The sequence below is a fragment of the Mustela nivalis genome, assembly GCF_964662115.1.
Source record: "Mustela nivalis genome assembly, chromosome: 10".
NCBI classification, from domain to species: Eukaryota; Metazoa; Chordata; class Mammalia; order Carnivora; family Mustelidae; genus Mustela; species Mustela nivalis.
In genome coordinates, this window is record NC_139029.1 from 29,658,453 (window position 1) to 29,685,443 (window position 26,991).

General features: G+C 37.9%; 1 protein-coding gene across 1 annotated transcript in view; it reads left to right on the plus strand.

The window, feature by feature from the left end:
- RLF (RLF zinc finger) overlaps positions 1-26,595 on the plus strand; it is a 96,906-nt gene extending 70,311 nt beyond the window's left edge. Inside the window, exons 6-8 of the mRNA XM_082687061.1 lie at positions 3,187-3,323; positions 15,643-15,784; positions 21,472-26,595. Coding sequence (XP_082543187.1) covers positions 3,187-3,323; positions 15,643-15,784; positions 21,472-26,115 — 4,923 coding nt within the window. The 3' untranslated portion in view covers positions 26,116-26,595. The remainder of the gene's footprint in view (positions 1-3,186; positions 3,324-15,642; positions 15,785-21,471) is intronic.
- The last annotated feature ends 396 nt before the right edge of the window (positions 26,596-26,991 follow it).

Consider the following 26,991-nt stretch of genomic DNA (forward strand, 5'->3'; position numbering starts at 1 on the left):
AGGTCCTATTATTTCCATTTTACAGACGAGGAAACTGATACATAGAGTTACTGAGAAGTATTGACTTACCCAGGGTCACACAGCCAGCAGCTATAGATCTGAGAAGAGAATATACACCATCTAGTTTTAGAATAATTGCTTTTAGGCACTATACTATACTGCTTATTGTATCATTGCATTATCTTTGAAAACATTAGAAACGCACAGAATTGTTTGAGGTTCACTTTGTAAACATGAACATTTTACTCCTCTACTCCATTCATCAGCATGTACTTGCTCTTTTACGTGTTTCAGACAGTATTAGGTGCTGAGTTTTGAGCAAGCTATACATAGCCCCTGATCTCATTAACTTTATGTATTAGCAGAGAAGACAAATGCTAATAAGTTCTTCATCTAATGATTGAGTTGCAGTTGTGATAAATATTACAAAGTAAGAATTAAGAGTAGAGTTTTTGTATGTGGTTTTGTCCTTTTTTTAATTAAAGTGTAGTTGACTTTTGGAGGAATTATTTTTTTGTTTTTTTAATTGATAAGAATAGAGATTTTGGTGGGGATTCTACCATGGTCTTAGAAGTGAGATGATTCTATGAGAAAATGACGTTTGAAAGAAGCCTTTCTGTGTCTACCTGAGGGTCTGACTAAAATTACAGACTTAAAACCACCTATTGGAACTGCATAGCACTTGGAAGATATGAGCTAACTCTTAAATACCTCATTTGCTCTGGTAATGCTTTTTAAAAAAAAAAATTTTTTTTTTTTAAAGATTTTATTTATTTGTCAGAGAGAGAGGGAGAGAGAGCGAGTACAGGCGGACAGAATGGCAGGCAGAGGCAGAGGGAGAAGCAAGCTCCCTGCCGAGCAAGGAGCCCGATGCGGGACTCAATCCCAGGACACTGGGATCATGACCCGAGCCGAAGGCAGCTGCTTAACCAACTGAGCCACCCAGGCGTCCCGATAATGCTTTATTTATCCTGAAATTTAACATTGTTTTGTACATTTGGTGTCTGGTATAATTAACATTTTATAATACTGACACATAGACAAATGACAAATTATCCTTCATCTTCTTTTTATTTTTTTTTAAGATTTTATTTATTTATTTGACAGAGAGAGATCACAAGTAGGCAGAGAGGCAGGCAGAGAGAGAAGAAGGGAAGCAGGCTCCCTGCTGAGCAGAGAGCCCGATGCGGGACTCGATCCCAGGACCCTGAGATCATGACCTGAGCCAAAGGCAGCGGCTTAACACACTGAGCCACCCAGGCGCCCCATCTTCTTTATTAAGATAGGGAAATGATAAAATAGAGTTGAGAAAGGGTCTTTAAAAGCCTTATTCTCCTGTTTTATTAGTATGTAAAAAGAGCCCCAGAAAATTCCGATTTGCCCAGAGGTAGTTTTAAGATTTCTATAAATACCATAGATGAAAAAGATAGATTTCTAAGTGTTTCAGTTGTTTGAAAATTCACTTACACCAAAAAATTTTTTTTCTTAACTCCATGAGAAAGTGATATGTTACCAGCATTTGAATTTAAAACAGTTTCTCAACCAGCCTCCTTTAGCCTTACTGGCAGTAAGGATAAGCCTTGTATTTTTCTGTCTATAACTAGAGTGACTTGAATTATATTGAAACAGAAATAGAGGCACCTGGCTGGCTTAGTTGTAGGAGTATGTGACTCTTCATCTTGGGATCGTGAGTTTGAGCTGCGCATTAGGTGTGGAGATTATTTTAAAATAAAAAAATATTTTTAAAGATTTTATTCATTTGACAGAGAGAGCAAGGGAGAGGGAACACAAGCAGGGGGATGGGAGAGGGAGAAGCAGACTCCCTGCTGAGCAGGGAGCCCAGTGATGCGGGGCTCAGTCCTAGGACCCTGGGATCATGACCTGAGTCGAAGGCAGATACTCAACTAATGAGCCACCCAGGCACTCCTCTTTTGGCGGTGGGGGGGGGGGAGGATTTTATTTTATTTCATTTATTTACTTTTTTAAAAGATTTATTTATTTGACAGAGAGAGATCACAAGTAGGCAGAGAGAGAGGAGAAAGCAGGCTCCCTGCCGAGCAGAGAACCCGATGTGGGACTCAATCCCAGGACCCCGAGACCATGACCTAAGCTGAAGGCAGAAGCTTAACCCACTGAGCCACCCAGGCATCCAAAAGATTTTATTTTTAGGGGTCTTGTGTAGCTGAGTCATTGAGCATCTGCCTTTGACTCAGGTGACCGAACCCCGTGTTGGGCTCCCTGCTCAGCAGGGAGCCTGCTTCTCCCTCTCCCACTCCCCCGCTTGTGTTCTCTCTCTTGCTGTGTATCTCTGTCAAATAGATGAGTAAAATCTTAAAAAAATATATATATATAACATGTTATATATATAACATAAAATATATATATATATATAACAATGGTACTTCAGGTGAAAATAATCTGAAGTTACTATGTTTAATTTGACTTATTTATATGGTAGCAGTGTTCATGAATAATTTTTTTTAAAGATTTTTATTTATTTATTTGGCAGACAAAGATCACAAGTAGGTAGAAAGGCAGACGGGGGCGGGCAGCGGAGGCGGGCTCCTTGCCAAGCAGGGAGCCCAGTGCTCGATCCCAGGACCCTAAGATCATGAAAGCCAGAGGCTTTAACCACTGAGCCACCCAGGAATAATTTTTTTTTTTTTTAAAGTAAGCCCTACACCCATTGTGGGGCTTGAACTCACAGACCAGAGACCACAGAGCCAGTCAGGCACCCCATGAATAATTTTTTTTTAACTATACAAGAATGTTTTTATCTGCAGTCTGCTCTTTTCTCTATAATATTTTCTTTTTTTTTTTTAAGATTTTATTTATTATTTATTTGACAGACAGAGATCACAAGTAGACAGAGAGGCAGGCAGAGAGAGAGGAAGGGAAGCAGGCTCCCTGCTGAGCAGAGAGCCCGATGCAGAACCCTGAGATCACGACCAGAGCTGAAGGCAGAGGCTTAAACCACTGAGCCACCCAGGCGCCCTCTTTACTATTTTCTAATTTGAAATATTCTAGAAGACTCAGCCATGAGTTAATAGAAGAAAATTATATCCTTCTAATTGCCTCATCAATTATCAAAGATAGAAAACATTAAAAGAAGCTTCATATTGCATAACAGAATTTACAGGAAAGTCACCATTTTCTTTTCTACTTGCATCTTCTCATTTTTGATAGATTGCAAAGGTCGACTGCAAGGAGATACTAGACATCATATGTAATCTGGAATCTGAGGGTCAGGATAACACAGCATTTGTTCTTTGTACGACGTACCTTACCCAGCAGCTTCAAACTGCAAGTGTATACTGTTCTTGGTAAGTATACTTACTTTTTATTGTTTGTTTAGCACAGAGTATGGCATTTAGAGTTGATGTAAAACTTAGGCTTGTTTCAAATCTAATGCTTAGCTGATAACATGTGAATTAAATCTTGCTTAGAAGCTAAACCATTTAATTAAAAAATGTTACTAGTTTAATCTTTTCCAGAAGAATCCAGAAGTAAAGAGAAAGTGAAAAATTTGAGCTCCTCTTGATCATCTTATAGAGGGTTGTCTGTTAAGAAATGTTGTCTTTGAAAATAAAGTTAGGCAACATGAAATGAATTGGTATTAGGTCATTTTCCTTAATACTTACTATACTTTCTGATAGTCATTTTTCCACCTCATATTTGGAAACCCACTAATTATGTAGGTTTCTAGGTCAACCTGGCAGTAGAGAAGGATATCCATTTGAATAGTAATCTTGCAACTTTGGTACTAAATAGCAGAACCACACTTAAATTTTTAGTTTTAATTTAGTTTATATGTGTTTGCCTACAAAATAGTTGGTAAGAAAGAAACAGTAAGTGTAACCCACAGTTCTTTTATTCTAGCTGTATAAAATCTATTTAGACCAAAAGGACAGACCTGGTACACAGGAAACCTCTAGAATGTAAGACTGTGAATAAGTACCATATCAGTAGTATGGATAATGCTATAGGATACTAGAGAAAGTTACTCTCATAGTATGTTTAAGAAGGGTGTCAAGGAGGAGGTATTATCAGCTTTAATTCAAAGAGTGGATTGGATTTGCATGATCTTGATGGGATGAACCTTGAGCATTTTAGAACCTAAGGATGGCTTGAGGTTGAAGATGAGCATTTTGATTATAGAAAAACTCAGTAAAGCCCTTCATGTACTTTAGCCTTCATTGATCTCCTTTTGGAGCTTCTGTGTGTATTTATACAATTTTACTATTATTAGCATTATTTCTTTTTATTTACTATTTTGTATAGAAATATTATTTATATACTATAAATTATCTTACCCAATCCTCATAATTATCATTGTGCAGATGAGGCAATGGAGGACAGAGGAATCCGAAGTCTTGTGATTGCCCAGGGTCTTAAGGCAAAAGTGACAGAGCTAAAGTTCACATCCAGGATTTTTGACTGCTAATTCAGTGCTTTTCTTCTTTGGTTGTTTTCTTGGTACAGGGCAAGAATTCAGATTGTAATCCTCTACCACTGAGTCCACTACGCCAGAGTTGTATCTCCTATGAGAAAGGAGATAGTGGAATAGGGAGTTAAATATATTTTTTAATAATCATTATGGGCATTTTGTTAAGAAACTAAAAAAGAGGTGATACAAATAAAAAGAATTAAGGTAGCAGTGAGGGTTTTGTTTATTAATTTAAGTAGAGGAGTTTTGTTTTGTTTTATTTTTCATACGTTATAGATTAGAGATTTTAGCCTCAGTTAAAACAGATGTATTTCTTAAAGAACAAACAGCCAATTATTTTCTTGTTACAGTTAATTTCTTTGCCTGTAATGAAAAAGTATCTGCTAATGATACCTAGGTTTTCAGGGCAAAGAAATGTATTAAATCACATATGGGATGTGTTATAAGTTACGGAGGTTTTTGTGTTGTTTTTTTTTAAGTTTCAGATGTACAGTATAATGATTCAACATTCCTATACAGTACTCAGTGCTCATCACAATAAGTGTAGTCTTAATCCCCTTCATCTGTTTCACCTATCACCACTCTTGACTTTCCCTCTGGTAACTACCAGTTTATCATCTGTATTTAAGAGTGTTTTTTCATGTGCCACTTTTTTTTCTTTGTTCATTTGTTTTGTTTCTTAAATTCCACATATGAGTTAAGTCATATGGTATTTGTCATTCTCTGCCTGATTTGTATTATACCCTCTAGATCCATCCATACTGTTGCAAATGGCAAAATCTCATTCTTTTTTATGGATAAGTTATATATAGATAGATACTACAAAAAATGTATATTATATAAAATATATATCATATATTTACATATATCTCACATCTTACACATTTGTCTGTTGATAGACATTGGGCTGCCTCCTTATCTTGGCTATGGTATATAATGCTGTAATAAACATAGGGGTGCACATATCTTTCTGAATTAGTGTTTTTGTGTCTTTTGAGTAAATAGTAGTAGAACTGCTGGATCATATGGTAATTCTATTTTTAATTTTTTGAGGAACCTCCAAACTGTTTTCCAGAGTGGTTGCACCAGCCTACATTCCTACCAACAATGCTTGAAGTTTCCTTGTTCTCCACATCCTAGCCAATACTTGTTATTTCTTGTGTTTTTTATTTTAGCCATTCTGGCAGGTGTGAGGTGGTACCTCATTGTGGGTTTGTTATTATTTTATTTTTAAAAAAATTTTAAGCGAATACTCAAGCGAAAGGGAGGGGCAGAAGAAGAGAGAGAGGGAATCTTAAGCAGACTCCATGCCCAGAGTGGTGCCAGTGCTGGGCTCCCCCTCATGACCCCAATATCATGACCTGAGCCGAAATTGAGAGTCAGACACTCAGCTTGACTGAGCCACCCAAGCATCCCTCATTTGTGGTTTTGATTTTCCCTGATGATTAGTGATGTTGAACATCTTTTCAGTGTCTGTTGGTCATCTGTGTGTCTTTAGAAAAATGTCTTTTTGTATTCTCTGCCCATTTTTTTTCATGTGTCAGAGATACAGAGAAAGAAAGAGAGAGCTAGAGCAAGAGAACACAAGCAGGGGGAGCTGCAGGCAAAGGGAGAAGCAGGCTCCCCACTGAGCAAGGATTCTGATGGGGACTCATTCCCAGGACTCTGGGATCATGAACTGAGCAAAGGCAGACACCTAACTGACTGAGCCACCCAGGCATCCCCTCTGCCCATTTTTGAATTGGGTTATTTTTGTATGTGTTCCATTGTGTAATTTCTTTAAATATCTTCTCCCATTCAGTAGCTTGTCTTTTTACTTTGTTGATGGTTTCCTTTACTTTGCAAAAGCTTTTTATTTTGGTCTAGTCTCAGTAGTTTAATTTTATTTTTTTTCCCTGGCCAAAGGAGATTTATCTAGAAAAATGTTTCTCTGGCTGATATCAAAGAGATTGATTACTGCCTATGTTTCCTTCTAGGAATTATATGGTTTCAAGTCTCACATTTAGATCTTTAATCCATTTGAGTTTATTTTTGTGTACGGTCTAAGAAAGTCGTGCAGTTTCATTCTTTGCATGTAACTGTTGGTTTTCCCAACATCATTTGTTGAAGAGATTGTTTTTTTCGTAGTGTATATATTCTTGCCTCCTTTGTTATAGATTAATTGACCATGAAAGTGTAGGTTTATTTCTGGGTTCTTTATTTTGTTCCATTGAATAATGTGTTGATTTTTGTGCCAATATCATACAGTTTTGATTCCTATGGCTTTGTAATATGATCTTGAAATCTGGGATTGTGATACCTCTAGCTCTGCTCCTCTTTTTCAAGACTTCTTTAACTGTTTGCCTTCTTTTGTGGTTCCATGCAAATTTTAGGATTATTTGTTCTAGTTCTGTGAGAAATGCTATCAGTTTTTTAATAGGGATTACGCTGAATGTGTAAATTGCTTTGGGTACTATGGACTCTTTTTTTTTTAAGAGAGTGGGAGGGGTTGAGGAAGGGCAGAGCGAGAGGGAGAGAGAATTCCCAAGCAGGTTGCACACCCAGCATAGAGCCTGACACAGGGCTCAATCTCAGAACCCTGAGATCGTGACCAGAGCCAAAATAAGAGTCATGCTTAACTAACTGAGCCACCAAGGTGCCCCAGGTAGTGTGGACATTTTAATAATAATTGGTTTTCCCAACTCATAACCATGGGATCTTTCCATTTGTTTATTTCGTCTTCAATTTCTTTGATTACTGTTCTATAATTTTTAGAGTACAGGTCTCTTACTTCCTTGATTAAGTCTTTTCCTATGTATTTTGTTCTTTTTGGTGTAACTGTTAATTGGGATTGTTTTCTTGGTTTTTCTTTCCACTATTTTATTAATGTATAGAAATGCAACAGATTTTTTATATATTAATTTTATATCCTGTGACTTTACTGAATTCATTTATCAGTTCTGATAGTTTTTTAGTGGAGTCTTTAGGGTTTTCTGTATATAGTATCATGTCATTTGTAATGATTTGGATACCTTTTTTTTTCCTTTTGTTGTCTAATTGCTGTGGCTGGAACTCTCAGTACTGTATTGAATAAAAATGGTGGTAGTGAATCTTTGTCATGTTCCTGATCTTAGAGGAAAACCTGTTTTTCACCATTGAGTATGATGTTTGCTGTGGGTTTTTCATATATAGTATTTTTTATGTTGAAGTATGTTCTTGGCTAAATAAACCCACTTCATTCAGAGTGTTTATCATGAATGGACATTTTGCTTTGTCACATGCTTTTTCTGCCTCTGTTGAGATGATTATATGGTTTTTATCCTTCCTCTTATTAATGTGACATATCATGTTGATTGATTTGTGAATATTGAATCACCTTGCATCCCTGGAATAAATACCACCTGATCATGGTGAGTAGTTTTTTTTATGTATTGTTAAATTTGGTTGCTGATATTTTGGTGAAGATACTTGCATCCTTATTCATTAGAGATACCATCCTGTATTTTTCTTTTTGTGTAGTGTCTTTGCCTGGTGTTGGTATTGGGGTAGCACTGGCCTGCCTTATAGAATGGATTTGTAATCTTTCCATCCTCTTCTGTTTTTTGGAACAGTTTGAGAAGAATAGGTACTAACTGTTCTTTAGATGTTTGGCATTTCACCTATGAAGCCATCTGGTCTTGGACTTTCATTTGTTAGGAGTTTTTTGATTACTGATTCAGTTTCACTGCTATTTGTTGACATTCACATTCTCTATTTCTTCCTGATTTGGATTTAGAAGATTATATGTTTCTAGGAATTTATCCATTTCTTCTAGGTTATCAAATTTATTGGCAGGTACTTTTTCATAATATTCTTTTGTAATCCTTTGTATTTCTGTGGTGTCAGTTATTTCTTTCATTTCTGATTTATTTGTACCCTCCCCCCTTTTCTTTTTTAAATGAGTCTAGCTAAAGGTGTGCCAATTTCGTTGATTTTTTTTTTTTTTTTTTTAAAGAACTGGCTCCTGGTTTCATTGATCTGTTCTATTTTCTTTAGTTTCTGTTTCATTTATTTCTTCTATAATCTTTTTTTATTTCCTTCTATCTACTGGCTGTGATCTCTCTTCTTTTTATAGCTCCTTTAGGTGTAAGCTTAGGTTCTTTGAGATTTTTCATAATTACAAAGTAATTTTAAAACTGTAGTTACACAGTTCTTTTAATATTCCTGATAGAGTTTCCCCTTTAGAGTGACCCATAACTTTTTTTTTCTTCCTTTCTTCACTCAGCCACATTAGCCCTTCCAAGGATGTTAGTGGCTCTAGGATTAATGCTGCTCTGCTGCAGCAGGAAGGGATTAACAGGGATTTCCCTTTTATTGGCCTCCTGAGGAGCTGTAATGAGTAGAGGAAAGAAAATATAAGTCACTTCACACTTTCTTAAAAGTAAGCTTATTCCAAGCAATTCAAAGGAAAATAGGATCTAAAATTTTCAGATTTGGCAGCATTTTTTTTTAACCCTTTTGTTGTTTTCATAGGTGTTTGTTTTGTTCTTGGGACATTGGAATTAGAATAGCTATAACATAAAACGGTGAATTTTACTAAAGAAAATGAAACTCAGGAATTCTGTTTAGATAGAATAGATTCTTTCGTTGTGCTAGAAATTTCCTGTATTTGAAGATAGTGGGTATATGGACTAGGACTATTTGTCTAGAAAAGAAAATTTCTTTAAATTAAATGGTATTTTTTATAGTCGGTATTTGTAAAAATGTGACAAAACTGGAATCTGACCAAAAAAGTCACTTATTTTTATTTTTTTATTAATTTTTTAATTTTTTAATAAACATATAATTTATTTTTAGCCCCAGGGGTACAGGTCTGTGAATCGCCAGGTTTTCACACGTCATAGCACTCACCATAGCACATACCCTCCCCATTGTCTATAACCCTACCACCCTCTCCTGACCCCTCTCCCCCCAGCAACCCTCAGTTTGTTTTGTGAGATTAAGGGTTTCTTATGGTTTGTCTCCCTCCCGATCCCATCTTGTTTCATTTTTTCCTTCCCTACCCCCACAACTCCCCATGTTGCGTCTCCACTTCCTCATATCAGGGAGATCATATGATAGTTGTCTTTCTCCGATTGACTTATTTCGCTGAGCATAATACCCTCTAGTTCCCACCCACATTGTCGCAAATGGCAAAATTTCATTTCTTTTGATGGCTGCATAGTATTCTGTTGTATATATATGCCATATCTTCTTTATCCATTCATCTGTTGATGAACATCTAGATTCTTCCCATAGTTTGGCTGTTGTGGACATTGCTGCTATAAACATTTGGGTGCCCATGCCCCTTCAGATCACTACGTTTGTATCTTTAGGGTAAATACCCAGTAGTGCAGTTGCTGGGTCATAGGGTAACTCTATTTTCAACTTTTTGAAGAACCTCCATGCTGTTTTCCAGAGTGATTGCACCAGCTTGCTTTCCCACCAACAGTGTAGGAGGGTTCCCCTTTCTCTGCATCCTCGCCAGCATCTGTCATTTCCTGACTTGTTAATTTTAGCCTTTCTGAACAGTCAACTTATTTTTAAAAACATGCACTGGGGTGCCTGGGTGGCTCAGTCAGTTAAGCATCTCCCTTCATCTTGGGTCTTGATCTCAGGGATCCTGGGATCGAGCCCCACATTGGGCTCCTTGCTCAGTGGGAAGACTGCTTCTTCCTCTCCCTCTGCCCCTTCCCTCACTTGTGCTCTCTTTCTCACTCACTCTCAAGTAAAATCTGTAAATAAATAATTGTATGTATGTATATTTGTCTGCCTGCCTGGCTGCTTTCGGCTCAGGTCATGATCCCAGAATCCCATTTTGGTCTCCCTGCTCAACAGTAAGTCTGCTTCTCCCTCTCCTTCTGCCCCTCCCCTCTGCTTGTGCTGGCATGCACTCTCTCTCTCAGGTAAATGAATAGAATATTTTAAAAGAGAAATTTCGTTCAGAGGTATTTATAAACCACAATAAAATATATTACTTTATAGCAGTCACCACATTATTGATTTCAAAAGGTATATTGCTTAGCTTATTCATTAACCCTGGCCCAAATGAGTTTTGGCTCTCTGCAAAAATCAAAGATGTGTTGGAGGAATGAGTTTCTTATAGCTGTTTACAGTGGTAGTGTTAGAGCAGCCACTAAAATAATAAAGATAACCATTTTTGAATGGGACAGTATGCATAAAGATGTATAATTACTATTGCTACTTTTTTATTTTATTTAAATTCAAGTTAGTTAACATATAGTATATTATTAGTTTCAGGGTTGGAATTTAGTGATTCATCAGTTGCATATAACACCCAGTGCTTGTTTATATATCAGGTGCCTTCCTTAATAAGCCCATCATTACCCACACCCACCCCCAGCAACCCTCAGTTTGTTCCCTGTAGTTAAGAGTCTCTTGTGGTTTGCCTCCCTCTCTTTTTTTTTTTTATCTTACTTTATTTTTACTACTGCTGCTTTTAAAATAAAGTTCATACAGATGAACCTTAAACCTCCACACAAAGCTTGCAGCAAGTGTTTGATAGGTTGACCTTTGCTTGCTTGCCTCTTTTTTTTTTCTTTTTAATTCATTTGACACAGAGGGAGAAAGAGAGAGGGGCACAAGTAGGCAGAGTGGCAGAGACAGAGGGAGAGGGAGTGGGAGGAGCGGACTCCCCGCTGAGCAGAGAGCCCAGTGATGCAGGGCTTGATCCCAGGACCCTGGGATCATGACCCTAGCTGAAGGCAGACTCTTAACTGACTGAGCCACCCAGGTGCCCATGACCCTTGCTTTCTTAGAACTGAGTTTGAATCTTGTATTTTGTACATTTGTGTTTTTCAGATGTAATTTCATGCCTGTTCTCTCCCAGCTTAGACTATGATGTACCAGGGTCGACATATATGTTGCCCTCAGTGCCTGTCAAAGACCAGATGTCCATATATATTTCATTTAACCCAATTTTGTTGGAAATAAAGAGTAAAAAAAAGTGGTCATGAGAATCAGCTACTGTTTTTGCAGGAGCCGCCTTTAGGGATGGTTACTCCTTAATTCCAAAGTTTTCTTTGCCTTATTCCCCAAATGCCTAAATTCTGGGTATCAGTGTGACATACTAGCTGGACTCCACGGGCTTCCTGTTGTGCCATAACACAGTGTAGCTTAAAGCTCTTGCTGGGTAGCTAGATCTCTGCCAAAATATGTTTCCCACTATTAATAGAACTAATTTCCTTTCCAGTTTTTATGAATTTGTATATAATTTATTGACTTATGGTAGGCAAGGGGCTAATCTGAGGCATTGGGTTAATAAATTATCTGAACACTAGAAGCATCCATATAGTGGAATCATTTTCAGTGTATTATTTAACAACTATTCATTTTTTAAAATCATGTTAGTGTGGTAATTGAAGAAGTGTTTGTCCTTCCTAGTGCTGCATATACGATCCAGCAGGCTGAGTTACTGTTTATTGGTGGTTTCAGTTTTCTAGTGTGCAGATTTGAATGGATGGCATCGTAGCATTTTTAGGAATAATACACTGTTTGTTTTGGTTTCATTCAGGCAAGTTTATATGTTTGGGTGGGTAATAGCAGTTCTAAATTATTGAATTGTAATTGTGTAAATAATGTATAAAAACAAAATACATGATAAAGATGACCTTTTTTGGTCATGGTTATTTGGATTTAAGATAACTATAGCTTGAAATATTTAATCAAAACCACAATGAGGGCGCCTGGGTGGCTCAGTGGGTTAAGCCGCTGCCTTCGGCTCAGGTCATGATCTCAGGGTCCTGGGATCGAGTCCCGCATCGGGCTCTCTGCTCAGCAGGGAGCCTGCTTCCCTCTCTCTCTCTCTGCCTGCCTCTCCATCTACTTGTGATTTCTCTCTGTCAAATAAATAAATAAAATCTTTTTAAAAAAAAAAACCACAATGAGATATCACCTCATGCCAGTCAGAATGGCTAAAATTAACAAGTCAGGACAAAATGACAGATGTTGACGAGGATGCAGAGAAAGGGGAACCCTCCTACAAAGTTGGCAGGAATGCAAGCTGGTGCAGCCGCTCTGGAAAACAGTATAGAGTTTCCTCAAAAAGTTGAAAATAGAGCTACTTTTCGACCTAGCAATTGCACTACTCTGTATTTATCACGAGGTTACAATTGAAGTGATCTGAAAGGGCACATGTACCCAAATGTTTAGAGCAGCAACGTCCACAATAGCCAAACTATGGAAAGAGCCTAGATGTCCATCAGCAGAAGAATGGATAAAGAAGTGGTTGTATATACATACGATGGAAGACTATGCAGCCATCAAAAAAACCCTGAAATCTTGCCATTTGCAACAATGTGGATGGAACTAGAGGTTATTATGCTAAGCGAAATAAGTCAGTCAGAGAAAGACAATTACCATATGATCTCTCTGATAAGAATTTGAGAGGCAGGGCAGGGGTTTGTGGGGGTAGGGAAGGAAAAAATGAAACAAGATGGGATCGGGAGGGAGACAAACCATAAGAAACTCTTAATCTCACAAAACAAACTGAGGGTTGCTGGGGGGTTGGGAGGGTAGGAGGAGGGTGGTTGGGTTATGAACATTGGGGAGGGTTGTCCTGTTGCGAGTGCTGTGAAATGTTTAAGCCTGATAATTCACAGACCTGTACCCCTGGGGCAAATAATACATTATATGTTAATAAAAATAATTTTTAAAAATATTTAATTTGGAATAAATCAAGCCCTAGACATACTGATTTATTTTATTAAAAATGTATTTATTGGAGTTGGAGAAAGAGCACACACAAGTGGGGATGGGGTGGGGTGCAGAGAGAGAAGAAGACCCCCTGCTGAGCAGGGAGCCTGGTGCTGGGTTCAGTCCCAGGACCTTGAGATCGTGACCTGAGCTGAAGGCAGACACTTGAGTGGCTCAGTTGTTTAAGCATCCAACTTTTGATTTTGGCTCACAAGTCATTTTTGGTCATGGGATCAAGCCCCGTGGTGGGCTCTTTGCTCAGCAGGGAGTCTACTTTAGAGTCTCTCTCTCTCTTCCTCTGCTTCTCCTCCCTAAAATCAAAAAATCTTAAGAAAAATTATTTGAGGGGCGCCTGGGTCGCTCAGTGGATTAAAGCCTCTGCCTTTGGCTCAGGTCATGATCCCAGAATCCTGGGATTGAGCCCCGCATCGGGCCTGCTTCCTCCTTTCTCTCTCTGCTTGTCTCTCTGTCTGCTTGTGATCTCTGTTAAATAAATAAATAGAATCTTTTAAAAAAAGAAAAGAAAAAGTATTTGAGAGACTTTAATTCCCAGCTTTACTTAACAGTTTATCAGATTTGCCTAACTTTAAACCTCTAGCTGGTTGATGAATTTTAGATCCTAGGTATTCCTTATTTTTTTCTCTTCATAATCAGGTTTTTACTGGTTTTGGTAATTTTGTTCTTCTCAGATAGGATTTATTTTATACATATATTTTGATTGAACTCTTTTTTATCCCTGAGCATGTATAATTCTGTTTCCTTTGTTATTCTGAATTTTGCACTATTCTCAAAACTTTTTATTACTCAGGTACTTAATATCTAAAAGAAGCAATCTTGTGAGTTTAAAAGTGAATTACTTTGCCTGGCCCATCCCAATTACTTGCCTGGCCAGTAGCTATTTTCAAAGGAGACCTGTCTCACTTTTTAGTTTCCTGGTTAAGAAAGCAACAGTAGTCACCAACGACAAATATTTAAAGGCATTTCAAGTTAATTTTATTTATTTCAACTCAAATTTGTCACTATGAAATATTATAAGCTTTCATCGTGCATCTTTTAAGGTGTATATCCATTTCAGTCTTTGAGACAAGTTTTATATGTTTGTAAGAATTTCATTATATGAGGGGCACCTGGGTGGCTCAGTGGGTTAAAGCCTCTGCCTTCTGTTCAGGTCATGATCCCAGGGTCCTGGGATCAAGCCCCGCATCGGGCTCTCTGCTCAGCGGGGAGCCTGCTTCCTCCTCTCTCTGCCTGCCTCTCTGCCTACTTGTGATCTCTGTCAAATAAATAAATAAAATCTTTAAAAAAAAAAAAAAAGCATTTCATCATATGAAAATCCAGGTTACTTCTTTATAAGTTCTGTTAAATATGTTTATTTTCTGTTATAAAAAGATATATATTCATTTGTTAAGCATTGTATTTGTGCCCAGCTTCCTAGAATAGTGTTTTAACAGCAGTAAGATATTAGTGTTCTAAAACTGGCTTGTGAAAATAATACTTTTTTAATGAAAATTATTTAACAAATATTACCCAGTAGATATTAGAGCACACAAAAAAAGTCCCTTTTTTTTTTTAAGTGATAACATTCTTTCTTTGGTTTTACTAAGTAACTTACCTTGCATTCATATTTCACATTCATATTAGCATTTTTATCACAGGCATTTTTGAGTTTCTGGTGCTTTTCCTTAAGAGTATTCTCTTAACCCATTCAGTGCTTTTAATTAATTTAATCTTTCCAACCTTTTGTTTCCATAATGAATATTTGTAGGATTCTTGTATTTTAGCCATTTCCAAGGATGCAGTTTTACTAACTGTATTAGTAATATTTAAACATCCCCAAGTACATGCCTAAGTAGCATCATAACATTTTAGAGCTGGAAAGGAGCAGGAGATCAGTGTGGAGAAGTGTACTGTTAGGATATTTATTAGTTGTGTATATTTTCTTAGCACTGTAGGGATATCTGATGATCCCTGCCCATTAGGATAAGGTTTAATTCAGTCAATATAATTACCAGTGTAAGGAGTAAAATCTTTTGGAACACAGTGGGATCTAAGTGTTTTAAAATGTCAACATAAAGGGGCGCTTGGGTGGCTCAGTCGGTTGAGTATCTGACTCTTGGTCTCAGCTCAGGTCTTGACCTCAGGATTGTAAGTTTGGGCCCCTTGTTGGGCTCTACGCCTAGCCTAGTGTGGAGCCCACTTTAAAAAAAAAAAAAATGTCAACATAAAGGGAGTAGTCTTTGTTGTTTTTACTTTTCCCCGCCACAAAGAAGAAAGAAGTGGTGGAATTTTCAGGGAGGATTCTCAGCAATTTTACCAGTTTGAGAGGACACAAATAGGGAATAATAATAGCTTCCTCCCCCCTCTTAGTTTTTGATTGCTATTAACTTATTTTTATAAATAAACAGAACACAAAAATGGGGTGGGGAGGTGGACAGCAAATACCAGTTACTTTAAATGTTTTACCTTAATCTTTCTTTTTATAGGGAATTGACTCTCTTTTGGAGTAAACTGCAAAGAAGAATTGACCCTTCTTTAGACACTTTTTTGGAGCGCTGTCGTCAATTTGGTGTCATAGCTAAAACACAGCAGCATTTATTTTGCCTGATTAGAGTTATACAAACTGAAGTGAGTAATTTTGCTTTTTTATGATTGTCCTGAAATGAAGAAATGAGTGGGGAGATAACTTCTCAGGCAGCTCCTCTTAGATGAGGGAAAATGAGAAATAATGGGCTTTAATAAGATTTGGAATTGGACATACCTAGCCATTTCTGCATATTGATCTTCTGGGATCCACAGCTGTTCTTAATGGAAAATAGTGATTTGAGGTGACCATTGTAGGAAAGGAAGGTTATGTTTTGGGGCTGTCACCTCAGTTACCCTATATATACTTTTACTAGAACAGTTTTCTGTTTTTTATGGAGGCATGTTTGCCTATTAAAATAATTTTTCATAAATGAAAATCTAATTGGATTTTTAATATTTTCCTTAAGAATGGAGTGATACATTTTCTAACTTTTAAAATAATAGAACAGTTCCAGAGTTAATTTTGTACAAATTATAAACTTTGGTTTAAATCAAAAGCAAATATTTATTTCCTGAAGAGAAATAAAGTGCTATATATAAAGCCTTGTGTTTTGAGGTCAGCCCTATATATGTATTGTATTAAGACTACCAGCCTGGAGATTCAGGGTGAATCTTCTCCTGTGCTCTATTTTTATGTTGTTTTTAGTATCTGCTCATGACTGAGCTCTCAGTATACCCATATCTGTAGTGGCTAATGGATATGTTTTATGGGTTACTTCTTTGACAACATCCAAGGATTATTTATACTGAAGTCAAGGCACAGTTATATTTTGATACATCCTGCCTCTTTTAATGTTGTAAACATCTGTATCCTATACTTTATTTGAAATATGTTGTTCTGGTCTTCTCCGGTGAAGACAGGAAAAGGTAAAACATTAAGAGCAAATTTGTGGTCAGATAAGTTAGGTGGCAATTATTTCTAATCACTGTGAATGCAGTTGTATCTCCTATCACAGAAACAACATGTACAAATAATTATATTTTAAAAATTAGTTTTAGAACTGGTGTTTTAAAAGTTTTGTAATCTTTAAGGAAAGTATTAGTTTTTTTTATTGCTTCTTGTAATTTCTTAAGACAACACACAATTGTTAGCTGCAGTTTTGTATGACACAGTGTAGCACGGTGTGGCAAGGTTTGCTGCTCAGAGTATCACAAAGGTGAAATCAGGGTGTTGGCCAGATTGTTTTCTTACCTAGAAGCTTTGTAGAAAATCCGCTTCTAACTCCATTCTTACTGCTGACAGAATTCAGTTTCTTTCAATTGTAGGACTAAGGTCCTTATTTTTTTGCTGCCTGTCAGCCACATTGTTTTCAGCTACTAGAAGCCTCCCTGCATTTTAAGCCAGCAGAGGTACAAGGAATTCTCCTAATTCGAATCTGACCTTCTCTAAATCTGACTTCCAGGCCTAGATTTAAAGACCTTGGGACGCCTGGGTGGCTCAGTTGGTTAAGCAGCTGCTTTCGGCTCAGGTCATGATCCCAGCGTCCTGGGATCGAGTCCCACATCGGGCTCCTTGCTCTGCAGGGAGCCTGCTTCTCCCTCTGACTCTTCCTTCCACTCTGTCTGCCTGTGCTCGCTCTCACTCACTCTCTCTCTGACAAATAAATAAATAAAATCTTTTTATAAATAAATAAATAAATAAAGACCTTAAATGTTTAGGTCAGGCCCCCCTAAGTAATGCACCTGTTTTAAAGATCAACTCACTTGGGACCTTAATTACACCTGCATGGTCCTTTTTGCCATATGACATAATCATAGGAATGGGTATCATATTTACAGGATCCACTTAAACTTGAGGAGATCATTCAAAGGTGAGGGTTACTTGGGGTCATCTTAGAATTTTGCTTGCCATGAGGAACCACAGAGAATGGGAAAGCTACTTGAGGACTAGGGAAAATGGGTTTCTGACACAGGCTAAGGAACTTGCTATCTACTTGCATAACCAGAACCCATTTCTCTTTAATCCTAGTCTTAGGGTACTTTTCACTATAATCATTATGGTAAGTAGCCTGAATGGTAGAAAAGATGTGGACTGGTAGGTAGAAGGGAGAGTGAGTGTAGAATTACTTTCAAATTAAGAGACTTGCCTCTAGGTTTGTAGAGATGATCTAACCTATTGCAATTAAGATCTAGTTCTGTAATGAATGGTAGATATCCCACAATAATAGTGGTCTAAAGAAGATGGAAGTTTCTACCCCTCTCATATAGGTAGATAATCTAGGCAGACAGGCCAAGGATGCTTTTAATGACAGAAAGCCAGGGTTTTTTTTTTTTGTCTGTCTGCCATCAACACAGTTTCCATCTCATTCTAAGACGTATATATTCTAATCCTAGGTATCATGTCTCCATTCTAGATAGCACAGTGGCAGGGGATGAGGAGAGAGGGGTAAACCACACAAACCACACTATGATACATCTTTTCCTCACTCCCTCCAATACACATACACATGGCCATATGTATCTGCAAGGGAGAGGAGATAATGTTTATTATTTCAGATTATTTTGTAACCAGATAGAAAGCAGGCATTCTGTTTTTGTAGCAAAAGAGGGGAGAGGATATTGGGAGATAACTAGTAACCAGTGACATAGCCCTTGGAATGGAATATGTTAATGCTAAAAAGGTTGTGTGGAGTTTAGGCCTCTTGGAGGAGGCAACTGTGAGTGTATAATGGCGAGGGCTTTATAATAGTACCTCTTTATTTTCTGGGCTTCCATTTCCTATAAAGAGCTTATACCAGATCATCACATAAAGGTGCTTAGAATTGGGGCACCTGGGTGGCTCAGTTGGTTAAGCATCTGACTCTTAGGTCAGTTTAGGTCTTAATCTCAAAGTCATGAGTTCAGGCCCCGAGTTGGGCTCCACACTAGGCATGGAGCCTACTTTAAAAACAAACCAAAAGGTGCTTGGAATTGTTAGACTTTAAAAATAGTATAACAGAATGGATGTAGATGAGGTTATATTTTGAAATGAAAGTAACAAGAAGAGGGATCATCTTGAATCCAGTTTATTTGGCCATATGGGCCCTTTTTGGTGGAACATGCGGTGCTTACTGTTTGCAAAACAAGACTTTGTCTAGTTTAATTCCTTCTCTTTAGTAATGATGAGGTTGAAAATTGGAGGTGTGTGACTTGTAAGGATCATAAACCTAGTTTGTAGCATAGTGAAGACTGGCCATAGGTCTTTAGACAAATTGCATAATGTGATAGAAGATTATCACTTCTAAATCAGAGCACAGGGGACTTGGAGGGTCTGATAAGTTTTAAAATAACTCATAGGTTCTCAACAAATTATTATTTAATAATTTGGAAGACGAAGATAAACAGCAAAGAATGCCCATTCTTTCCTTCTTTCTTTCTTTCTTTCTTTTTAAAGATTTTATTTATTTATTTGACAGAGAGAGATCACAAGTAGGCATAGAGGCAGGCAGAGAGGGGGGGGTGGAGCAGGCTCCCTGCTGAGCAGAGAGCCCAATGTGGGGCTCTTTCCCAGGACCCCGAGATCATGACCTGAGCTGAAGGCAGTGGCCCAACCCACTGAGCCACCCAGGTGCCCCAAGAATGCCCATTCTTTCTTAAATAGCCAAATTTGTTTGAAATGGTAAAATCTATGAAATCGCTAAGCACTTTTCAAAAAACAGTCTAAAAACACTGTTATCCGTTCTGAATAGTTATAACAAGAAGTTACTTGTTAAAAGAGTGATGAATAAATTAGAATTAGGATATGGAATATGGAGCTGAATTTTGAAGGCATTGATGGACATGACTAAATTGATTTTAAACCAGGTAGCTGAATAAGAGTGGTGTGGCATATTATATCCAGAAAACATAGATTATAGCCATGTTAGGTAACCTTTGGAATTCTTACTGGCTATAAAGTGGTTAAGAACTGAGGTCATGCACAAAGATTGCTTTAAGTTTAAATCCTTTTTCCTCTGCTCACTACTTGGTGATTTTGGGCAATTAACATGATGAGCCATGGTTTCTTCATCTATAAAATGGGGATAATAGGGGCACCTGGGTGGCTCAGTGGGTTAAAGCCTCTGCCTTCGGCTCAGGTCATGATCCCAGGGTCCTGGGATTGAGCCCTGCATCGGGCTCTCTGCTCAGTGGGGAGCCTGCTTCCTCCTCTCTCTCTCTGCCTGCCTCTCTGCCTACTTGTGATCTCTGCCTGTCAAATAAATAAATAAAATCTTAAAAAAATAAAAATAAAAAATGGGGATAATATATGAAAAAAAGTATTTGGAATAGTACCTAGAATGTAGTAAGGGTTCTATAAATTGATGATAGTTGTTTCTTTGTGTTCCTAGAATTTGGAATGGTGCCCAACACAGAATAATTGCTTAACAAATTGATGACCAGTTTGAACAGTAGAACTTCCCCTCAGTCATTTTACATAGTATTCTGATGAATACTTAAGATGTGCTAACAATGTAGTAATTATATTATCTTACTTCATTTTTAGAATAATGTTAGGAGGAAAATCTGATATTATCACTGCTGTTAGCATTTTATAGATGAGGCAGCAACAGCTTGGGAGTTAAGAACTTGTCACTGCAGTGAAGCTGGGGTTCAAAGGCCTTCAAAGTCTGACTGAAAATTCTGTGCTCTTGGGGCACCTGGCTGGCTCCGTTGGTAGAGCATGCGAGTCTCAATCTCAGGGTTGTGAATTTGACCGCCACTTTGGGCATAGAGATTCCTTTTTTATTTGTTTGTTTGAGGTTACTTTTTTAAAAACTTTGTTATGCTCAAGTATTTTAAGCCACTCGGCCATATAATTCCACTTGTCTTTGTTTATAATATTTTCACATTCTATTTCAGCCTCTCACATAAGTTGTTAGTATGCACTAGCATTTTATCACATGACCAGATCTTTTTCCTGATTTTTGATTGGTTCTGAGAACCTGTTGCTATAGACAGATTTTTAAATTTCTGTTGTTTTTCCCATGGGAAGCTGAAATACATTACACCTATAGCTAATTAGTACTAAAGTACTAATTTCTTTAGGAGAAAATGCGGAGGTGCCCTTGGGTGGCTCAGTCAAACATCGGGCTCTTGATTTCAGCTCAGGTTATGATCTCAGGGTTTGTGAGACCCAGCCCCACATTGGGCTGGATGCTGGGCATGGAACCTGCTTAAGATTCTCTCCCTCACTGTGCCCCTTCCCCCTCTCTTAAAAAAAAAAAAAAAAGGTGGGGGAGGAAATTGGGAGAATCATTTATTTTAGCCTTAAGATTTTGAAAATACCCAGCTGTTCATTACACATGTGTTTCTTCAATCGAATTGATTCCCAAACTCACTTTTATACGGGTATTTCCTCTTATACCCATTTAAGCCCTGTTCTTCCTAACCAGCTTAAGACAGTTCTTTTTTGAATCCTTTAGTGACTTTATTTATCCTGAGTTCCTTTGAGTTCGTGTACTTTATTGTTTATACATTTGACATATATTCCTTAAGGGTTAGAGATTGCTTTGGTATGCAGTGTCTTATAAAGTTGGACATTCTATAAATGTACATTGTAACTGTTCATGGTTGTAACATTTAATCCAGTCCTTTGCATGTTGAGACAAGGAAGGATCTAAATGTAACTTGCAGGAAGAAAGATTAAAGATAAATTTAAGAATTCTAAAAGTTTTGAGATGCATATGTCTTACTAGTGAAAGTTACGCAATATTTCCGTAATGAAAAAGAATAGTAACTCCCCTCTCCCCTCCTCCCGTTTTTCTTTATAGGCACAAGATGCTGGTCTTGGGGTGTCAATTTTACTATGTGTCAGAGCTCTTCAACTCAGATCAAGTGAGGATGAAGAAATGAAGGCATCAGTCTGTAAAACAATTGCTTGTCTTTTACCGGAAGATTTAGAAGTCAGACGAGCCTGTCAGCTTACAGAATTCTTAATTGAACCCAGTTTGGATGGATTCAATATGTTGGAAGAACTGTATTTGCAGCCAGATCAAAAATTTGATGAAGAAAATGCACCAGTTCCAAATTCTCTCCGATGTGAGCTCTTACTAGCTTTAAAGGCCCACTGGCCTTTTGATCCTGAATTTTGGGACTGGAAAACTTTAAAACGACACTGCCACCAACTGCTCGGACAAGAAGCCTCCGATTCTGATGATGATCTAAGTGGCTATGAAATATCAATTAATGACACAGATGTTTTAGAGTCATTTCTCAGTGACTATGAGGAAGGTAAAGAAGACAAACAGTATAGAAGAAGAGATTTGACAGATCAGCATAAGGAGAAAAGAGATAAAAAACCCATTGGTTCTTCTGAAAGATACCAGCGGTGGCTTCAGTATAAATTTTTTTGTTTGTTATGTAAGCGGGAATGTATAGAGGCCAGGATTCTTCATCATTCTAAGATGCATATGGAGGATGGAATTTATACCTGTCCGGTTTGTATTAAAAAATTCAAGAGAAAAGAAATATTTGTTCCTCATGTGATGGAACATGTTAAAATGCCACCAAGCAGAAGGGACCGCTCTAGAAAGAAATTACTGTTAAAAAGCTCTCAAAAAGGAATTTGTCCCAAGAGCCCCTCTGCAACCCTGGAGCAAAACCAGTCGTTAGATGAACAAGCCAAAGGAGAGTCTCATGAATATGTCACATTCAGCAAATTAGAAGATTGCCACCTGCAAGACAGAGATTTGTACCCATGTCCTGGCACAGACTGTTCCCGTGTATTTAAGCAATTTAAGTACTTAAGTGTGCATCTTAAAGCTGAACACCAAAATAATGATGAAAATGCCAAGCACTACTTGGATATGAAAAACAGAAGAGAGAAGTGTACTTATTGTCGACGACATTTCATGTCTGCTTTTCACCTGCGGGAGCATGAACAAGTGCATTGTGGTCCTCAACCATATATGTGTGTATCTATAGATTGCTATGCAAGGTTTGGATCAGTGAATGAACTACTTAACCATAAACAAAAACATGATGATCTGCGTTATAAATGTGAATTAAATGGCTGTAATATTGTTTTCAGTGACTTGGGACAGCTTTACCACCATGAAGCACAACACTTTCGGGATGCATCTTACACATGCAACTTTGTTGGCTGTAAAAAGTTCTATTATTCCAAAATTGAATACCAGGATCACCTCTCAATGCATAATGTTGAAAGTTCAAATGGAGATGTGAAGAAATCGGTGAAACTTGAGGAGGCTGCACCAAGTGAAAAGCAAGATTGTATTGATCAGCCCCATATACTTGACCAAACTGATAAATCGCATTTACCGGAGGATCTTTTCTGTGCAGGATCAGCTAGTTCTCAAATAGAAACTACAGAAAATCTGAAAGAAAACAGTGACAGTAATTCTAGTGATCAGTTAAGTCATAGCTCTTCAGCTTCCATGAATGAAGAGTTAATTGATACACTGGATCACTCTGAAACCATGCAGGATATATTATTATCTCATGAGAAAGTCTTCATGCCCTCCAGTTTAAAAGAAAAATGTTCCAATGTGGCAGTTTGTTTTGATGGGACTAAGTTTACCTGTGGTTTTGATGGCTGTGGGTCCACATACAAAAATGCAAGAGGGATGCAGAAGCATCTACGGAAGGTTCATCCATACCATTTCAAACCCAAAAAGATAAAGACAAAAGATCTCTTTCCCTGTTTGGGTAATGAACATAATCAAACAACTGAAAAGTTTGATGCAGAACCTAAACCCAGCTCAGATACAAATAGTGACTCTCCAGATGAAGGTCTTGATCATAATATCCATACTAAATGCAAACGAGAATATCAAGGTTATTCCTCAGAAGCCTCCATTTGTGCTTCTAAAAGGCCGTGTACGGAGGATACCATGTTGGAACTCTTGTTACGCTTGAAGCATTTAAGCTTGAAAAACTCAATAACACATGGATCTTTCTCAGGGTCATTGCAGGGGTACCCATCCAGTGGTGCTAAGTCTCTTCAATCAGTTTCACCTACTATCTCAGACCTTAACTTCCAGAATCAAGATGAGAATATGCCAAGTCAGTACCTTGCACAGTTGGCAGCTAAGCCTTTTTTCTGTGAGCTTCAAGGATGCAAATATGAATTTGTGACCAGAGAGGCTTTGTTAATGCATTATCTTAAAAAACACAATTATTCAAAAGAAAAAGTCCTTCAGTTAACCATGTTTCAACATCGGTATTCCCCATTCCAGTGTCATATTTGCCAAAGGTCATTTACAAGAAAAACACACCTTAGGATTCATTATAAAAATAAACATCAAATTGGCAGTGACAGAGTAACTCACAAACTATTAGATAATGAAAAATGTGATCATGAAGGCCCATGCTCAGTAGATAGACTGAAAAGTGATTGCTCCACAGAACTTGGCGGTGATCCCAGCAGTAACTCTGAGAAGCCACACTGTCACTCTAAAAAGGATGAATGCAGTTCAGAAACAGATTTGGAGTCATCCTGTGAAGAATCAGAAAGTAAGACCTCTGATATTTCATCACCAATAGGTGGCCATAGAGAAGAACGAGAAGGACGAGAGGGACGAGGTAGCAGGAGAACTGTTGCTAAAGGAAATCTCTGCTATATTTTGAATAAATACCACAAACCATTCCATTGTATCCATAAAACTTGCAATTCCTCATTCACCAATCTTAAAGGCTTGATTCGTCATTACAGAACTGTACATCAGTACAACAAAGAACAATTGTGTTTAGAGAAAGACAAAGCAAGAACCAAAAGGGAACTTGTCAAATGTAAAAAGATATTTGCTTGCAAATACAAGGAATGTAACAAACGCTTCCTATGTTCCAAAGCTCTTGCTAAGCACTGTAGTGACTCTCATAACCTAGACCATATCGAAGAGCCTAAAGTGCTTTCTGAAGCTGAATCTGCAGCAAGGTTTTCCTGTAACCAGCCTCAGTGCCCTGCTGTTTTTTATACGTTCAGCAAGTTGAAGCACCACTTGATGGAACAGCATAATATTGAAGGAGAAATACATTCAGATTATGAAATTCATTGTGATCTTAATGGCTGTGGTCAGATTTTCACCCATCGCAGTAATTATTCTCAACACGTATATTACCGACATAAGGACTATTATGATGATCTGTTTAGAAGCCAGAAAGTGGCAAATGAAAGGCTACTAAGGAGTGAAAAGGTGTGTCCGACGGCGCTCGCTCAAGGGCATGGACATCAGACTACCAGGAGATCGTTTAATGCTAAGGCTAAAAAATGTAGTTTAATCAAAGAAAAGAAGGCACCAATTAGTTTTAAAACAAGAGCTGAAGCCCTTCATATGTGTGTGGAGCACTCTGAGCACACACAGTATCCCTGCATGGTTCAGGGATGCTTATCTGTGGTGAAGCTGGAGAGCAGCATAGTGAGGCATTATAAACGTACCCATCAGATGAGTAGTGCCTATTTAGAGCAACAGATGGAAAATCTTGTCGTCTGTGTTAAGTATGGTACCAAAATTAAGGAGGAGCCCCCTTCTGAAGCAGAGCCCTATATAAAGAAAGAAGAAAATAGCTGTGAATCAGAGCACACAAAGCACAGCCATTCCCCAGGTGACAGCGTGCCTGCGCAGAACACGGATTCCCTTCATCCAGGCGAAAGGGAAGGAGGTCAGAAAGGATGTACAGAAAGCAAACCAGTGTTTGATGCAGATAATCTGCTCTACAGAGGAACTTTGAAATGTAATCATAGTTCAGAAACCACTTCTTTGGAACAATGTAATATAGTTCAGCCTCCTCCTTGTAAAATAGAAAATTCCATACCTAATCCTAGTGGGACTGAAAGTGGGACTTACTTCACAAGTTTCCAGCTGCCTTTACCAAGGATCAAAGACTCTGAAACTGGGCAGCAAAGTTCAGGGCAAGAAAACACTGTAAAAAATTCAACCCATGTCCCAAAAGAGAATTTTAGGAAGCATCCACAGCCCAGGTCATTTGATTTGAAGACTTATAAACCTATGGGATTTGAATCTTCATTTCTGAAATTTATTCAGGAAAGTGAAGAGAAGGAAGATGATTTTGATGATTGGGAGCCTTCGGAGCACTTAACATTAAGTAATTCTTCACAACCCAGTAATGACTTAACAGGGAGTGTTATGGCAAATAATATGGTGAATGACAATGACCCTGAAGTTGACATACCTCATTCTTCCAATGACTCTGCAATTCATGAGAACCTGACTGCAATCCCACCTTTGATAGTAGCTGAGACAGCAGCAGTTCCTTCCTTGGAAAACCTGAGGGTTGTATTGGACAAAGCATTAACAGACTGTGGAGAGCTTGCCTTAAAACAGCTTCATTATCTTCGGCCAGTGGTTGTCCTTGAAAGATCTAAGTTTTCCACACCAATTTTAGACTTGTTTCCAACAAAAAAGACAGATGAGCTTTGTGTAGGAAGTTCCTAAATAGCAATTTTGTTTTAGAAACAGACTGGCTCCAACACTGCAACATGGGGACAATTGCCAACTTGAACAAAGGCTGAGAACCAGCCACACCGTTGTTTAGGGTAGAATAGGCTGTGTATTTACATGAATGTATAATATCTATGTCAGCAGTATTGGCTGAGTCCATTAGCTCTCCAGTTGGTTTATTGATTGGGGTTTTTTTTGTTTGTTTGTTTGTTTATTAAAAAAAAATGGAACTGTACTCTTGTTTGGTGCTAATTAATACATCAAAATATATTGGGGCTTCCTTTTTCAAATTAAGTGTGCATGATTCTATATGGAACAAATACTAAGATCCCAGGGTGGGAGGGCTAGGGAAAGGGATATGGAGTTCTTACTTGACTTGAATGTGCACCTGAGGGTGCTTTGTGTAATATATTGTACACTACAGCATCTTATATTTTTTGAGTTGAGTTTCAATAAATTACAATTTTTCACCCATTTCTTGTTTACTCATAATGAGTTTTCATGCCATACATAAACTGCACTTGTATTTTCTGGAACGTGCACTAGTATTTTGCCCCACTAGTTTTTTGTTTTTATTAACCAAAGCACTTAGATCAAGCTTCTTTCTGAATGACTATTAGCTTAAAATTTTTTGTGCAAAGAAAATACTGAAATTGAGGAATTAGCTCTGGGAGTCAAGGTAACCCCCAAAAGAGGATGTCCAGGAGTTGTTCAGGTAGAAGAAAAGTTGTCTGGATAGAAAGCATAACATGATGGGCATAGATGGTTGCAATCACGTTTCCAGGGAACTACAAAGAATTTGGTAGGCTTCAGTGAAAGGGGAGCGCTGAGGTGATGAGATTATTACAGAGCTAGCCCACCATGAATGCT